Source organism: Primulina eburnea, chromosome 4 (assembly GCF_022965805.1).
Source record: "Primulina eburnea isolate SZY01 chromosome 4, ASM2296580v1, whole genome shotgun sequence".
Lineage (NCBI taxonomy): Eukaryota > Viridiplantae > Streptophyta > Magnoliopsida > Lamiales > Gesneriaceae > Primulina > Primulina eburnea.
Window position 1 is genome coordinate 39,104,660 of NC_133104.1, and position 18,820 is coordinate 39,123,479.

The 18,820-nt window shown below is 34.3% G+C and overlaps 2 protein-coding genes across 2 annotated transcripts; both read left to right on the forward strand.

The window, feature by feature from the left end:
* The first annotated feature begins 4,557 nt into the window (after nucleotides 1-4,557).
* Nucleotides 4,558-8,862, forward strand: LOC140831207 (uncharacterized). The gene is given in 3 exon segments (XM_073195040.1): nucleotides 4,558-4,866; nucleotides 5,711-6,193; nucleotides 6,196-8,862. Coding segments are annotated over 2 exon segments (2,958 nt in total). The 5' UTR covers nucleotides 4,558-4,866; nucleotides 5,711-5,773; the 3' UTR covers nucleotides 8,734-8,862.
* A 4,223-nt stretch (nucleotides 8,863-13,085) lies between these two features.
* Nucleotides 13,086-15,118, forward strand: LOC140831208 (BTB/POZ domain-containing protein At5g41330-like). The gene has a single exon (XM_073195042.1). The coding sequence runs from the start codon at nucleotides 13,460-13,462 to the stop codon at nucleotides 14,852-14,854; it is 1,395 nt and encodes a 464-aa protein (XP_073051143.1). The 5' UTR covers nucleotides 13,086-13,459; the 3' UTR covers nucleotides 14,855-15,118.
* Nucleotides 15,119-18,820: the final 3,702 nt, after the last annotated feature.

The window sequence follows — 18,820 nt, forward strand, 5'->3', positions numbered from 1 at the left end:
ATAAATAATATTATAGAGCAAAAAGAGAAGTTGGGCAGCTTCCTGAAAATGGGCCTAATAAATTAGTACATGAAAACAGTGCAATGGAACACTTTCCAGTGCATGCACCTGGCAACTAAGCATAAGCAAAACTGGAATCCCTAGATGGCTTCCCCTTTTTTATATTTTATTATCAAATGTGCTTTCAACAAAACTTCAACAGTTATTTCTTGGTCATAATTTTCTATAATTAATGTCTTTACTGATTAATTATAACTAATATCAACGATGTAATTCAAATATTTCTAAGCATCGCGTTTTGATCGAAAACAATATTGCAGGTATGTATATATATATGTGTTGATTTGATTTGATATCTTTAAACACATGGACGGGAAGTCAGCTCCCTTTCATGAAAAGATTTTAGAAATAAGCAGTTTACTAATAATTCCTTCAAATAAAACAAGAATTGAGGCTGTTTAATGAAAATTAATTATTATTTTAAAAGTGGACCATAGTCCAACCAATTTTTGAATTACATTCAATTAGTTCCATCAAATAATGTGACTTGACGCTTTTGGATTCTAAATCCAAGGAGCAAACAAATATATAATATTCACAAATATAACGCTTTTGGATTCTAAATCATGAATATGAAAATTGTTGATTGATAACTTGTGAATTTCATTCCACACTTAGTTATCATGCATAAAATACATTATTATTTAAAAACGTATACCGATCCATCGTATATCAAGACCTTAAAAACAACTACACAAATACGCGCGCACACACATATGTATGTATATATCCAACACAAGTAAGAGATCAAAACACGCTTTTCTCTCTCCAAAATATACACAGTAAAAATACACTAAATTAATTTCAATATTAAGAAGACAACAAATATATATATATATATATATATATATATATATATGTATATATATATATATATATATATATATATATATATATATATATTTGTTTCTACACTGAGCAAGAGTTGTTCATGTTTGTGCACTCACATGGAGGCATGTGCACTCAGTTTGGACTGATGTTGAAACATCCAAATTTTGTATCTCATAAGTCAACTAATCTCTTACAACGCCACGCATCAATCATCAGTGGAGAGCCAATAATCCACGTTGGCTAAAATTTAATTATTAATTGTAAAATATTATACACTGTTTTTAGTTTAAAAACTGGATCTTGTTTCTTAGTTACAAAATCTCTCTTTTCAATCAATAATAAAAAAGGGATAAAGTTATTTTGAAAATATATATTTTAATATGATTTATTGGAATGAATATATTATGAATGAGGGATATTAACATTTTAGGTTTAGTACATGTTTTTTCCTCATGTAAATAATAATAATTATTATAAAATATGGAACTTTCACCTCGTTGGCAGAGCAGAGTTTCTTATCATTTCATGTCTCCATAGGGGAAGCTACAATAATTGAATTGACCCTTAACTAGCAACTTGCAATATTTATTCTAAAAAAAATTAAATTTATTTATTTTATAAAAAATATCCAATTTTTAATAGAATTCACGCAAATAATCAGTCCCATGGATTTGCATCGACGGATCATCGGTAGACGTCGTCACTTTCGTCTAGATCGAAAAAAATATATTTGAAGGATATATTTAACTTCAACACTGATGATGACTGGGTGAATTGAGTAAGAGATAAGTATGAAATTTTATCGGATCGAATTGTTTGAGGTGAACAAAAATGAGAGCGTAGCAAAATATATTCAAGCTATCACTTTTCTCCCCGCGAGGATAACTGTATCCTGAAAACACAAAGATAACCACGTGAATGGGCGTCGGAGGGGAATCGGACGTGACCACTCCGACGCTCAAGTCAGTGAAGAGTTTTTAGAGAGAATTTAGTAATAAAATGTCCTTAGGAAAATGTCTAAATAATACCCCTTCTTAAGTTAAACAAATTTGGTATTTATAGAACAAGTTGATGATGATCTTGTTTTCAGTGTCTTCTTATTATTTATGGCAAGATGATTGTCCATACTCTGCTAACCGACACCTTTTTTTTATAAGTCAATATGTCTCTTTCACCTTGCCACCTCTTACGTGATTTTGACATTAATGATTCTCGAGATAAGGTGCCATATGCTTATGTACTTAAGTGAGGCACTGTTGTCGAGACAATTCGAGCAGAAAACCATCACTCGGGCATCCATCTATAAGCTCGGGCTCCAGGTAGATACACATGGGTATGATGTTCCGAGTAACCCTTGGCCCGGTCAGTAAAAATGGTCAAAAACCCTTCATACTTTGATTCATGACTCGAGATCATCCAATATCTTGAACCGGATCTTCCCGAGGATATCACCTGGGTCAACCCGGAGTACCACCAAACACATTTCAAACATAAGATAGATTCAAGTTGTGAATCATGATGCATATAAATTTGACACATGACTTCATTTATGTATTTTCCTCTGAACATAATTACATTTTACCTTAAACTCTAGTCAAATCGAAAAAGTACAAGATTGCGATTATTCAAGTTTAGCAAATTATTTTCAATTATTCGACTAATTGAAAACTATACTTCAATTATTTGATGAGTATTTAATGTTAATAAATGGTCACATTAAAGTTTCACCCCACATAATATATCCACCGTGCTTTTAAGATATCAGCAATAAATTCTGTTCCCGAAAAATATCAGGGACAAATTAACTAATCTAATAGTTTTTTATTCCATTTCTTATATTTATATAATATAATTTTTCATCTAAAATATAAGTTTATATTTATATATAATAATTTTTATATGAAATATAACGAGATTATAGTATTATTATTTTTATCCAGAGTGAATGTTTTAATTTATAATTTTTAATCTCTAATTTATTATGTTTTACTTTATTTAAAAAACAAGACAAAAACTTGTGTGAGACAGTCTCACGGATCGTATTTTGTGATATAAGTCTTTTATTTGGGTTATCCATGAAAAATTATTACTTTTCATGCTAAGAGTATTATTTTTTATTGTGAATATCGGTAGGGTTGACCGTCTCATAGATAATATTTGTGAGACCAGGGCCGATCCTAAGAATATTTAGGCCTGAGTCTAACTTTTAAAAAGAAATCTCTGAATCACAATCTGTGTTCAATTTTTTTTTAGTTCCATGACAATTTTTCAAATTAAATCAAAACGTCAAAGGCAATATAAAAAATTAAAAGAATAAAAATATCAAAAATGTCCAAAATGATCACTAAATAACAATCCGTCTAACATCTTTAGAGCTAAAAATACTAATCAAGTCTATATAATCAAGTTGTTCAGTAGTTTCTTTCTCAATTGATAACATAGCCAATCCATTCAATATTTTTCGTGACATGGTTGAACAGAGAAAAGTTTTGATGAGCTTTATCTTTGAGAAACTTCGTTCTGCACTTGCTACTGTCACCGGGACAGGCAACAAGATTTTATAAGCAATATGAGCATTTGAAAGCCGGATAAGCATACATCCACCAAAAATTCAGTCAAAAAGCTTATGTTATAGATACCACATAAAGCCTCGAAGAAAGTAAAAAATTACAATAAAAAAATAGAAGCCCGAACAAAACAAATACAAGAAAATAGACTTATAGCTCCTCAAGGGTCTTTCAATCAAACCTAGAAACGATGCAATGACTGGAGTCGATTAAGGCTTTTCTACAGATGAATATTGGGGAAGATTGAGGAATACATCGATAACAGGCTAAACAAGTTCTATTTAATAAATACTTGGTTTTGAGCTATCTAGTAACTAGTATTATATATAATAATTTTTTTAAAAAATTTTTGAGCCCTAAAAAAGAGATGAGCCTGAATCATTGGACTCATTTGGCTCTTAATAGTCATGGCCCTTACGTGAGACCGTCTCACAAAAAAACCTGCTAAAAAACAATAGTATTCACTGATCTATTACACGATCATTATACGAGGTTAAGTATAATTTGTTATTTTTTAAAATGGCACAAAAAATGTATGTCCCATGTATCCAAAATCACTGGTGGGAAACCGAAGAAAAGAAGCTAAAAAAACAAGCATTAAAGGAGAAGGAAGAAAGAAATAAGCAAGTGAAATACAGAGAAGAGAATACAAAGAGACAGTAACACCGATTGTACTAACAGTGTTAATTAAGGATCAGCATTCTTTGTCAGATCCGTCCTTTGTGTAGGGTCCCCACGTATATCCTCCTCCCCAATGGTACAGTTTCCTCTTTTTCGTTCACCCATTTTCCTCAGATTTTCAAGAGAAAAATATACATCATGTGTATTTGTTTTTTTTTAGATTTTAATGTACGTTATTACTACATATTGTGTTGTAGAGAAAAGGTGGGGGCTTTTAATCGGAATTAGTTAAAAGTCAGAAAGGAAAGGGCGTGTGGACTCTGAAAAATCAGAAAAAATAAAGACCTCTCGAGTCTCGACCAAGGGGATTTAAAAAGAAGAAGAAGAAGAAGAAGAAGAAGAAGAAGAAGAAGAAAGAAGAGAAAGGGAGATTAAAAATAAGAAAAAGGTTGAATCTTTTATATATATTTATTTCTCTCTGTTATTTTCTTTTTTCACTTTCAAATCCATTTTCAAATAACTCTTACCCCGTTTATTTTTTCAATCCAAATCTTCCTTCATTGACATTTTCTCTCACTTTTCAAGAACTAGTCTGTTTCATGAACAGTGATACTTTCTTGGACAAATTTCGCCCTTTTCAGCATTTGGACGTTTGCCGGCGAAGACATGTTTGACGCGTGATTTAAAATTTTCAATCCTTAACAGTTCCATAGGTAATCTTTTAATGAGCTGATTGTGGGGGGCAATATTCGGTGAATTTATCATGCTACTCAATGATTCACTCCAGGTATCAATAAGTTTTAATTTGTTAGTTTTGGTCAAGATTTTTGACTTATTTTGGTGTAGATTTGGTGATTAAAGTGGTTAATGTTAATACTTGTCTATGCTAAAAGGTGATTCTTGTTTAGTCCCTTTCCTCTGACTTCTGTTGAATTGATTCTTTTGTTGCTTAGATTTTTAAAATAGCAAAAAAACAACTGATTGTGGGCATTTTACTTGTGAATTTTGACATACTTTTTTAAACCTATTATCGTGGTTAATTGGCTCATAAATAAGGTGAAGAAATTGAAGCTTTTAGTTTGAATTCTTGGTTTTTATTTAGCTTCGTCAGATCTGAATTTTGATGACAGGGGTTTCTTTTGTTGAATTTGGATTAAGGGTGTTTGATGTAACTGGTTTTTATTGCTGGTCTAATTTAAGTTTCTTCGGATCTAAAATTCTTAAACTTGAAGATTTACAGCGCTTCCATTGAAATTTTTTAATGCGAGTTTTTATTGTTCCAGATGGATCCTGGAGGTATAAATGTTGTAATGATTGAATTTTATTCTGTGCATCTATTTCAAATCTTGGTATTAATTTTTTCTGCTTTTATGGTGCTCTGTAGTTATTTCCCAAGAAATATATTTTCACATTATGTAATAGTATATTTCTGCATTGTGAACTATATATTTTATTACAATGCGACTGCAATTTGTATTTCGATTGCCTCATTCGTGCCGCCACTGTTTTTGCTTGATGTTATTTGTTTCATAATGTCCATTAATCCGATGTCTTGATAACTTTCAACTCATATTATCGCATTCTAGATAGTTACCTTGTTTGAAGTTTTGAATCTTTGTTCTGTATTTTAGGTGTGATTTTCTTTTCAAGAATGCATAAAATTTCAGCTTATGAAGCATTGAATGATGGTAAAAATGGATACTCGAGAGGACAGCTCTAGATTCGGGATGTTTCCTAATACAACATTGAGGAATCTGTCATCATCCTCATCAGCATTTTTTTCAGCCAATCAATCCCCTTTCTTCTCTCCCAACTCAGCGGCATGTCGTGTATCTATGCATCCCGACATTCCATGTCAAGCCAACAGTACAAACATGGAGTCTCTAGATTTAAATTTCCGGACTGCAGAATCTGAATCTTTAACAAGAAGTAAATTTGCCTCGATAGACACGTATCCCCATGAAACAGCATTGAAGTTGGAGAATGAATCTTCTTCCACAGGATCTCTAATAGTCCCTTGTCAAGTTACAGCATGGGACGTCAAAATGATTATTCTAGACATAGGGGTAAGAGCAAAAAAATCGAAAGATTTCTTGATACTTCAGTTCCTTCGATGTCCTTCACTTCAAATAGACTGAGGAGCTGCGACGTGTACATAGGTTTTCACGGCCAGAAGCCTTTATTGCTGCGATTTACTAATTGGCTTCGTGCCGAATTAGAGGTACAAGGTCTGAGTTGTTTTGTAACAGATAGGGCTAGGTGTCGAAACTCTCGGAAACATAGCATTGTTGAGAAAGCAATGGATGCTAGCACATTTGGAGTTGTCATCTTGACCAGAAAGTCATTCAAAAATCCACACTCTATTGAAGAGCTGAGGTTCTTCTCGAGCAAGAAAAATTTGGTTCCCGTGTACTTTGATTTGAGTCCAAATGATTGCCTTGTGAGAGATATAATCGAGAAAAGAGGTGAGCTCTGGGAAAAATATGGTGGCGAGCTATGGCTACTCTATGGTGGGCTTGAGAAGGAGTGGAAAGGTGCTGTTGGTGCCCTTTCTCGTGCTGATGAGTGGAAACTCGAGGCTCACGAGGGTAAATGGAGGGATTGCATATTACGAGCCGTGACCCTTTTGGCATTGAGGCTGGGAAGGCGAAGTGTTGTCGATAGAATAACCAAGTGGAGAGAGAAAGCAGAGAAAGAAGAGTTTCCTTACCTTCGAAACGAGAATTTTGTCGGTCGGAAAAGGGAGTTATCTGAGCTTGAATTCATGCTTTTCGGTGATGTTAGTGGCGATTCTGAGAAAGACTACTTTAAACTCAAGGCCAGACCAATGAGAAAAAACTTGACAATTGGTTGGGGAGGGACGAATTCAATGGACGGGAAACATCAAAGTGACAGTGCCAAGAGGAAAGGGAAAGAACCAATAGCATGGAAGGAATCGGAAAAGGAAATTGAGATGCGGAACACCGAATTTTTTCAACCACAGCAACCTACACAAAAGTCGAAGAGTAGTGGCAAGCCTAGTAGGAGAAGGAGATCGATGAAAGTTGTGTATGGAAAAGGAATCGCTTGTTTATCAGGAGATTCAGGAATCGGGAAGACAGAGTTGCTTATAGAGTTCGCTTACCGTTTCCATCAAAGGTATAAAATGGTCCTATGGATTGGTGGGGAAAGTAGATACATTCGACAAAATTACTTGAACTTATGGTCATTCTTGGAAATCGACGTAGGGGTGGAGAGCTGCACAGAGAAAAGCCGAACGAAAAGCTTTGAAGAGCAAGAGGAAGCAGCGATAGCCAGAGTTCGAAAGGAGCTAATGCGAAACATTCCCTTTTTAGTGATAATCGACAATTTGGAAAGTGAAAAGGACTGGTGGGATCATAAACTGGTTATGGATTTGCTACCTCGTTTTGGTGGGGAAACACATGTTATTATATCCACACGGTTATCCAGTGTGATGAATCTGGAGCCTCTAAAACTTTCTTACCTTTCTGGGGTGGAGGCAATGTCTTTAATGCTTGGAAGCATCAAAGATCTATCAATCACGGAAATAGATGCATTACGGGCTATTGAGGAAAAACTTGGAAGGTTAACTCTAGGTCTTGCTATAGTCGGAGTAATTCTTTCTGAGCTTCCTATTAATCCGAGTCGCCTTTTGGATACCATTAATCGAATGCCTTTGAGGGATGCCGCATGGGGCCGTGAAAACCATTCATTAAGGCGGAACAATTTCCTTTTGCAGCTTTTCGAGGTCTGTTTTTCCATATTTGACCATGCGGATGGACCAAGGAGTTTGGCGACAAGAATGGCTCTAGCAAGTGGTTGGTTTGCTCCGGCACCCATACCAGTTCCCATGTTAGCTTTGGCCGCTCATAAAATACCCGAAAAACACCAAAACCGACAGTTCTTGAAAAAGATACTCTGCTCCTTAAGCTGTGGTTTCACATCATCATATGCCCGCAGATCAGAAGCAGAAGCATCCTCGTTACTTTTAAGATTTAATATAGCTAGAGGGTGTTCAAAGGAAGGTTTCATTCAATTTAATGGGCTTGTAAAACTTTATGCTCGAAAGAGAGGAATCACCGGAGTCGCACACGCCATGGTGCAAGCTGTCATTAGCCGTGGGATTATATCCAGCCACTCCGATCACATATGGGCAGCTTGTTACTTGCTCCTCGGATTCGGAAAGGACCCTATAGTCGTTGAGCTCAAAATATCTGAACTTTTGTTGGTCGTAAAAGAAGTGATCTTGCCACTTGCAATAAGAACATTCATTACCTTCTCTCGGTGCAGTGCTGCACTTGAGCTACTTCGCCTATGTACAGATGCATTAGAAGCAGCAGATCAAGAATTTGTCACCCCGGTTGAAAGCTGGTTGGATAAGTCATTTTGCTGGAAACCCGTTCAGACAAATGCTCAGTTGAATCCTTGTATTTGGCAAGAACTCGCGTTGGCTAGGGCGACCGTGCTTGAAGTTAGATCCAAGTTAATGGTGAGAGGGGGACAGTTTGATGTAGGAGACGATTTGATAAGGAAAGCTGTTTTTATCAGGACTTCGATATGCGGTGAAAATCATCCGGATACCATATCTGCTCGTGAGACGCTTAGCAAACTCACCAGGCTTCTTGCAAACGTTCAAAGTCATACTTCACCATAAATATTTTCAGTTTCTTGTAACCAGAGTTTACTGTAGAGTTGTTTGTGGTACATAATTTTGAATAAGTTTTCTTCGTAAATCTGGAGAAATTTTATACCATTTTTAAAATTCAAAGATATGGTTGTATTACTATTTGTTTTTTTTTTTGTTTTTTTTTTTTTGCTACATTTAATGTTACAAACCGTGCTACACTTTGCATTTGATTCATTTATTTGTTTAAAAAAATTGATGTCTCAAACATGATAAATGATTAAAATAATATCTTGATTATTTTTTAATAAAAAATAGATGAATCAAATGTTTTATTAATTATTAATTTTATTTTGTTCATTTATGGTGTTTACTACGTTTAATTTTTAATAATTTTTGTAAACGAAATGAAAGAAATATTTTATTCATTAATTAATTTTTATATGTTGATAATAATGACATATTTAAATATGGAGTTTTGTCTTTTTAGACTAATTAGATTTTATATATTTTCTTTGTTCGATAATATTATAATAATATTATTGATATTAATGATAACTTCTCTAGATATGATATTAACATTCACAAGAGTTTATTTCTTAATGAAATTCTTGGCTTCCTATGTATATAGGACTCTATACAAAGAATAAAATCTATAGGAAAATGAGGACATGAACAAGAGAACGGTAGAGCAGCACGACAGATAGGTATGCGTGACTACATATATTTTTGTTGTTGATGATCGAGAATTGAAAAAAAAAAAAGAAAAGAATTTATAAGTGATTTGCGTGATTGACTCACGTTGTTTTGATGTGTTGTCGTAAGGTATTGGAGACTCTCGAAAACAACACTCATGTAAAGTGTTGGTCGAAGAGTTATTTGTGGCTCTGGGTTTTTGGTAATACAATCATTGTATCCGTGGTTTTGTAATTGTTTATTTCGTATGCACTTCACTTCATTGACACGTTAAGGAAGATCATTTTTCATAGTAGTATTAGTTTTGTAAATCATTTACAATTTTCTAGTGAATATTTTGTCCTGAGACACCGCACAAGTTTTATACTTGTACATGATTTATTATGTCTAAACACAACACCTAAAATATGATACATACAATCTAAATATTTTCTGTATTTTTATGTTAAACAAATCAACCTTCACGAAATTTGTTTGAACAAAATGTAGCAATATTTGAAATACCAAATATAGCTCATGATTTCGTCTTTTGTTAAAGAACCTATTGAGTTATGAAGCAAGATACTGAAGTGAAGGGTTTGCCAATTTTTAAGAAGCTATGATGGTCGCTATGGTTTCGTTTCGTAAACACGATTCTTATTGTTTTATAATCGTAAATAAATTCTTTTTAAATATATTTCATAGAACTTAGTATATTGACTATTTTTTGCTTATTATAACTTATTTAAGAATAATTTATTAATATATATATATATATATATATATATATATATATATATATATATATAATTGGAATTCAAGAACATAAAGATGAAGAATTTTGAATTTGTCAATATTTGAAGAATATATTCCAATATAAGCCATCAAAACATGTTTATTATTTATCCGGGTGTCCGAGTTTGTAGAGTAGATTGATATATAAAGTAACCAAGTAGGCGAGCGTGAGATAGAATGATCACGAGTTCGATATCTTCCATCAATATTTTCTCGATCAAGTATGTGAACATGTATGAGGAAGATATTTTTTAAGAAAAAATGTAAAATTGTGTGAAAAAACGTAAAACTATGTTCTCATGTATTGACCCATTAAACTACACTGAAAATTAATATAGTTGACATAAAAATAATATTTTTCATGGAGTATGTCTCTTGTGAGACGGTCTCACGAACCTTTATCTGTTAGACGAGTTAATTCTAATGATATTTACAATAAAAAGTAATACTATTAGCATAAAAATAGTATTTTTTCATGTATTATCCAGATAAGAGATTTGTATAACAAAATACGATCATTGAGATCTTTTACACAAGTTTTTACCTTTTCATGAGACAGTCGAGTTAGAGATCCATATCAAAAAAATATTTCGTGAAACTATCTCATAGGAAATTTTGTGTTTATTTATTCAGTTACAAAGCGAGCAAACGTGATGGTTTTGATAGCTTTTATTTTCTTCGTCCAAATTTTATCTTTTATTTTGAATTGTCATAATTTTCCTTGTTTCAAAATCTTAATATTTGCACGAGAGGATTCTTATTTCGTGACTTGATAAATAGATCAATTTGTGAATTCAAAGAAAAGCCAGTTTGACAATTATTCTAGCCGCATTCAAAAATCTGATTCTAGACGAAATGAAGCTGGTCAACACAAACTTGATCACAATTTTTATTAATTTGTAAATTAATTTTAAAAAACTTAAATATCCATCAGTATGTTATCTATATTATATCATAAAAATTTATTTTGATAAATTTGTAACTTATCTATAACTATTTGAAATTTTAAAATATTTATTTATCTCTATTAATATTTTAATAATTTTTTATTATCATATCGTTCTTAATAATTATTAATTTTAAAAATAACAAAAATTATCATATTTAAATTATTATTCAAACTATACAAATATGATAGTATAATCTTTATATATATAAATCTATATATATATATATATATATATATATATATATGTATGTATGTATGTATGTATGTATGGTCAATTCGTGTAGGTTTTACTTTTGTTATTATAATTTTAATTCTGGTGGGGGGCTACGTAAGAAGCTTCCTTCAATTGTTGAGACGCCATAAACTTGACTTGACTATTTTCTTGGGCAGAAGGAACTGGAAAATAGCGATAAAGCAAGACCGCGGGGTTGTTTTGATATTTTTTTTACTTATATAATATATTATATCCGTAACTCGAATTGTGGGACGATCTTACGGTTTTATATATATATGAGGTTTGTTGATTTGTTCTTTATATAAAATTAAAAATTATATTTTTCATGAGATAGATCAGATAAAAAAATCTTTCACACAAAAGTTTTTATAACGTAATAATTTTCATGAGTCTCAGAAGATAGAAGATCTTATTCACAAAATTTTATAATATCGTATAGGTTAAAAATTTACTAATTATATTTGACTTGCAGGATATGTATGTGTTTTTTTAAAAAAAAAATGAGAAATTGATTTTCGAAAATTAAATTGGTCAAGCCAAGAGCAATTCGACCATCTAAACTTGTGTTCCAAGCTTTTGACCATTATATTATCCTGAAATGATAATGAAGGAATAATAACCTTAAACTCACCTAATTTAACTTCCAAATTCCGAATATTTTTTCACCGTACGTAACCAAAACATAAGCCTCCCCTCTCATTTTTAAGCAAACGTATTATCTAATGCCATTCAAAAACTCGTAAAAATCTCATAAATTTAAGAGTGAGTTTCGTGTGAGACAGTATCACGGATACTAATCTGTGAGACGGATCAACCCTACCCATATTCACAATAAAAAGTAATACTCTAAGCATAAAAAATTATACTTTTTCATTGATGACTCAAATAAGAGATCTGTCTCATAAATTCGATCCGTGAGACCGTCTCACACAAGTTTTTGCCTAAATTTAATTGAATGACACTTGACATTAAAAATACATTGTGTGTTAATTATCTATATTATATAATTAAAGTTGGAAGCGTAAAAAAATGAAAAATCATTAATTTGAAAATGACAAAATTATCATTTTAGATAATAATTATTCTGTATACATGCAACGAGTACAAAAAGTTTTGGTTTTTATTATGACAAAAACTTGTGTGAGACAGTTTACGAGTCGTATTTGTGAGACAGATATCTTATTTGGGTAACCCATGAAAAAATATTACTTTTATGTTAAGAGTATTACTTTTTATTGTGAATATGAGTAAGGTTGACGCGTCTCACAGATTATGATCCGTGAGACGATCTCACATGAGACCCACTCTTTTATTATTGAGTAGGTTTCTTGTGAGACAGTCTCACGAATCTTTATCTGTGAGACGAGTCAACCCTACCGATATTCACAATAAAAAGTAATAAAAAATATTTTTTTATGAATGACCTAAATAAGAGATTCGTTTAACAAAATACGAGACCCGTAAAACCGTTTCACACAAATTTTTATCTTTATTATTTATCTACATATAAAGCATATAAATTCTTGATTCAAATTCAAATCAAAAAATATAAATATGTTGGGGTAGCTGACGTTAGGCACCGGAAATATAAAATCTGGTCCACATTAGACTGCTCTAATGACAACATTGATGATCCCATACTGTCCAAAAAACAAGCTTAAATGTCATTCATTTTCTAGCCTTTTTTGACCGCACACCCAATTGCTGACCTTCTAGAAATCCGCCTCCGCTATTATTTCCCCCGCACCCCTCCTCCCATTTTTTCAATCCTTCCAACCAAATCGTTCGCTCTGTGTACGCCTGCGTTGTTTTTCTCTTCGTCTACTGTACTGTTTCTTGCTGGCTCACCCTTATTTTACAAATTGTGGAGTGTTGGCAAAAGGGTTTCTAGATTCTTCGCTTGTAGCGCGAAGTTGAAGTCTTTCTTCGTGGGTTTCGATTTCTTGGACGTTTGAGATCGATTCTTGCTTTGCTAACCATCTAACGGTATTGAGTATTCGCAGATTCCGGGAATAGGAATAAAGTCTCGGTTTTTGGTTAATTTGAACTCTTCGGTGTTCGGTATTGTGATTGGGGATTTTTTTTTCTGGGATAAAAGAAAGATGCCACCTTTTGCAGGTTCGAAGCCTATTTCAAATGGGTTTCATCTGGATTCAAATTCAAATATAGTTACGATAGACGTGGGAGGCCAGCTTTTTCAAACCACCAAACAGACCCTTTCGCTTGCTGGTTCCAAATCATTATTCTCCAAGATTTCCAATTCTGATCATGTCATCCCCTTTGTTGACAGAGATCCTGAACTTTTTTCCATATTGCTTTCCCTCCTTAGGACTGGAAATCTTCCCTCAAAAGCCAAAGCCTATGATATTCAAGACCTGATTTTTGAGTCCCAATTTTATGGTATTGAAACTCTTCTCATAAATTCCCAATCAAACCCTTCTCAATTTGATGCCTTTAATCTCGAAAAATCGGCAGTTTTGCCTTTGAATGGCCGAGACTCACCCTCCTCTATTTCCACCACACCTTATGGATCACTTCATGTCGCTCATGGAAGTAAAATCACATCTTTTGATTGGTCATTGAATAGGAAATCCACTATTTTGACCCAGTTTACAGCTATTGATTCTTTGCTAGCATTGTCCCCTGCGGTAGCGGCCGCTGGTGCCACCGACTTTTCAGGGCTACAGATCATCGATCTCGACAAGGGTTATGTTAAGGAGACCTTGAATTGGGAGAATGTCACTAGGTCTGGTTCCACAGTTCAGGCCATTGGGGCATCACAAGAACACTTGTTCTCTAGCTTCGAGTCGAGCAGGAGAAATTCAAATTGCATTATGATATATGATCTCAACAATAGTTTAAGCCCTGTGACTAAGATTGGCCACTATGAAATTTTCGGTGCTGATCTCGATTCTGCGATCCCAGCAACAAAATTGCAATGGGTCTCGACATATAATTTGTTGATGGCCTCCGGTTCTCACAGCGGACCATCTGGAGTATTGGGAAATATTAAGTTTTGGGACATTAGGAGTGGCAATGTAGCTTGGGAACTTAAGGAAAAAGTCGATTGCTTTTCTGATGTCACGGTCTCGGATTCGCAATTAGGAATGTTTAAGGTCGGTGTGAGTACGGGGGAAGTGTTCTTCGCGGATTTGAGATACATGGATGCAGATATGCCTTGGGTTTGTCTTGGTGATGAAAGAAAGGTCGCAAATGGGAAGAAAGAAGGGTTCGGATGTAGAGTCGAAAGCCATGGAAATCAGGTGTTTTGTAGTAAAGGAGGAAATCTTGAGATATGGTCAGAAGTTTTGATGGGACCGTTGGCGAAACGGGAAGTTGGATTGCCGGAGAGATTGTTTAGGAAGAACAAGATGGGAAGAGCAAAGGATATGGGAGGCAGCCGGATATCGAATCTGTGTTTCGGAGGGAACAAGATGTTTGTTACTAGGAAGGATCAACAGTGTGTGGAAGTTTGGAATTCGGTTAGAGGAGTCTGAGTTTCATTTTAATATCCTTTTGATAAACTGTGCAAAATCATTTATCACAGTGAATATCAAATGGATTCTGTGAAGAATTTGAATGGTTTGATTTTATTTTTTTTAGAATTGTATAGTGTTGGAAGATTTCTTGAATTTGTGGAATTCTTTTTGTAGTCGTTTTTCATCTTTAATTTATGTGTGGAAAGGTCACGAGACAAAGGTTGCACGGTAAAGATAATTATGCCCATTCAATTGCAATTTGAAGTTATATGGGTGGTTTAATGTTGAGTTTTCCATATTATTTAAGTACGTAGCTTTCACCAGGCTTGTAAATGGATTCTTTCTATCAATTGATATTTGACGGTTAAACTGAAATCAAGTTGCTTAGAAGTCTTTCGTTTTGATTTGATTACATTACATTCGTTTCGACTTGAAATATATACGAAAATTAAAAAAAAAATGTGTGCCATTGTGAGAATCAAATCACGTTTTTTTTCAACATCAACGAATTATGGATGATTTTCTGTTTAATTTAATTGAAATTCAAAAATTAAAGAAATACTATTCTTTTTTTATATAAAAAATGATTATGATAACAAGTTAATATTAGAGATTATTCATTTCTACTTTTTAGTTTATTATTTTAATAGGTCTCTTGTGACACGGTCTCACGAATCTTTGTCGGTGAGACGTGTCAACCTTATTGATATTCACAATAAAAAGTAATATTTTTTTCATGGATGACCTAAATAAGATATCTGTCTCACAAAATACGATCCGTGAGACCGTATCACACACGTTTTTGTCTTTTACTTTTATTTTCAAACAATAGATATTTCTGATTTTTCTCTATTTCCTCGTAGGCAAAAACTTGTGTGAGACGAGGCAAAAACTTGTGTGAGACGGTCTCACGGGTCGTATTTTGTGATATAGATATCTTATTTAGGAAATCCATGAAAAAATATTATTTTTTATGTTAAGAGTATTACTTTTTATTGTGAATATGAGTAGGATGACCCGTTTCACAGATTATGATCCGTGAGACAGTATCACATGAAACCCACTCTTCCTAGTAAGCTATAAAATGAATCACTTGAAAAAGAAAGAAAGAAGAAAATGAAACATAATTAATTTCATTAACAGATTAAAAAAAAGTGATTTGCATCTCTTTTCCCATTGAACGTATCCAACATGACAAAATCATTGCAAATATTTAATCTATGGTCTTTGATTTGTTGGTGTACTTTAAAGACCAAATTCAGTGAGGGGCCAGTATAACTCTATAAGAAAGCAAACGAAGGTAGGTGGAGAAAAAAGCCCAAACTAGATCAAGAAACATACGTTATGGGCCTAGTTCAGCTTAAATCTCTCCTTTTAAGGAAGCCCAAGGGAACACTAATATGTCATGGGCCTAGTTCGGTTCAAATCTCTCAAATTTGTTTCACAAATCGCAATTCGTTTTTGAGCTCAATAATTGTAATTATAAAACTTTATTGGTAAATTATCAAAAACTAAGTCGAAAAAGAGTAGTTATGGATACCCTGAAGGGACGAGCCCATGTAAAAGCCACAAGTGAGCTCAATTCGTGTGTGCCCGAATAACAGAGGATGGCCTAGCTCGGATTATCTAGCAATAAGATTAGTAGATCTTTAATGGGGCGACTTCCTAGCTAGGCTCCATGGCAAGCTCCTCAGCACAAAGTGGGATGAGCCCCCAGCCAACTTAGCTCTCATGCCTTGGCCTAGCCTAGCCCCCTGCATTGGTTGAACTTCCATGCCTAGGTCTAACTCCCATGCCTTAGACAGTTGGACTAGATCCCATGTCTCCTCACCTGTGGAGCTCCCAATTGCTTATTTAATGTCGTAAAGGGAAATTGAGTCCTTCAAGATCTGTACTATTTGGACGTATGTGAAGGCGACCTTTCAAATATTCGGCACGCGAAGAGAATGCTATTTGATAAATACATGTAATGTTCATGAGGTGAGATAGCCGATCTCGGCGATGAGTGATATAGTTAGATAGGACCATGGTTCGCCGGAACGGTTGCGGTGCTTGGAACGATAACTACCGTTCCAGTTCCAATGTTATGTTACGGAACGCTTGTATAAAAAAATTAGTAAAAAAATTTAAATATAAATTACATCATATTAAAAAAATAAAATATATGAAGTTATTACAAATTAATATATCAATACAAAACTATTTTACAATAATAGCAAAATAAGAAATACACAATAAAAATGATAACATACCAAAGCTAATATCATGATGAGTGACGCGGAGGAGCGAAATCATTGTTATATTCTTCATCAGTATCTCGTAGATTAAATTGATTTCGAACATTTGGATATTGACGTGATTGTCCATAGGGATATTGATTAGATTGAGATGACGAAAGATCATTAGAATGTGATGACTGATTTTGTAATAGTGTTTCGTCACGACGATACACACGACACATGTGTCAGTTCAAGAACAACGATACACATGACACACTTCGGGCCACTTTTGGCTCGTCTTCTCTAATGATTTGAACAAAACTCAAAACATGAAAGTTGTAGCCTTATATCTTATATTTCTAATGGAAGTGGCCTCACAACAATTGGATCAATATACAAGACATTATACTAAAAACCACAACTACTGCCACATTTCCCGTTCCGCTCCGTCGTTCCATGCCGCATCGCCGTTTAATTGTCGCTAAAAAGTCGAAGAACAGCGCTACAAAACAATCACCGCTTTGCCCTAGAACTTTGGAACGGCGGTCACCGTTCTCGTTCCGACGAACCATGGATAGGACTAGGTAGTTGTCTCTATCTCCCATGCTAAAAGATCTCCAAGTTGATTGCTTAACTCAATTGGCGAGGGCTCAATTCACCATCCAGGGCATGAACTCCTAGGATTTGCTAAAAGAAGTGCCCCTTTGACTTTTGATAACCCCCTATAATATCATATTTGATTTCATTTTCAGGGGGCATTCATTTTGCTCTCAGCATATATTTTACTCTTTGCGCCGAGAGTTGACTTGAGCATAGAAAGGGATACAACAGAGCTCACCTGCGGTCTCTTTTCTAACACTCATGTTTGTGATTTCAGGTTTTCTTATAGGTGGTTGGTTAGCAAGCCAGTCATGTCCTACTGTTGACGGGATCTGAACTCTTTATTTTCAGGTGTTTCCTAGGTGGTTGGTTAACAGGTCAGGCGTGTTCTATCGTCGCCAGAAGCTCACCTTCTTATTTTCAGGTGTTTCCCAAGTGGTTAGTTAGCATGTTAATTGTGTTTTTCCATCGAAAAAAGCTCACCCCTTATCAACAACCAAAAAATACCTACCCTATTTTTTAGTTAGTATCACTTGGCATTGTATGTGGGAAATGTGAGCTAAGATGTAGAAATTATGTAGGTGGTGAAGAAGGTCCTTTCTTGGTGCTGACAAAGGTTTTGCGGGAGGAAGAATGTGTTTTCTTTAAAAAAAAATAGATTTTGGGATTGTGGGGAAGGATAATCAGATAGATTGGAGCGCAATTATGATCTCTAACAACTCTCTTTCCAATCATCAATTACTGCTAATGTCTTCATCCTCCTTCTCTCATCCCTTCTATTAATCCGCCAACAATGGATGCTCTTTCAGCCCATATAGTACTCAAGTTTTTTAGCTCGAGGTCATACTTGCCCCTATGCGTGGAGTTCATCCGCGACTCTGTGCATAGAGGTCATACTTTCGAACTTAAGTTAATCCTCAGCTCTATGCAAGGAGTTCGTCTGTGCATCTATTCATGAGCTCATCCACAGCTCCTGAGCTCAAGACCATACTTTTCTCCATGGATCGAGGTCATCTACATCTTTTGAGCTCAAGATCATCCTCAGCTTTGTGCATGAAGGTCATCCACAGCTCTATGTATGGAGGTCATCCGCAGTTCTCGAGCTCAAGATGATACACAATTCTCTGAAGGGAGGTCATCCACAACTCCTTGGATCAAACATGTT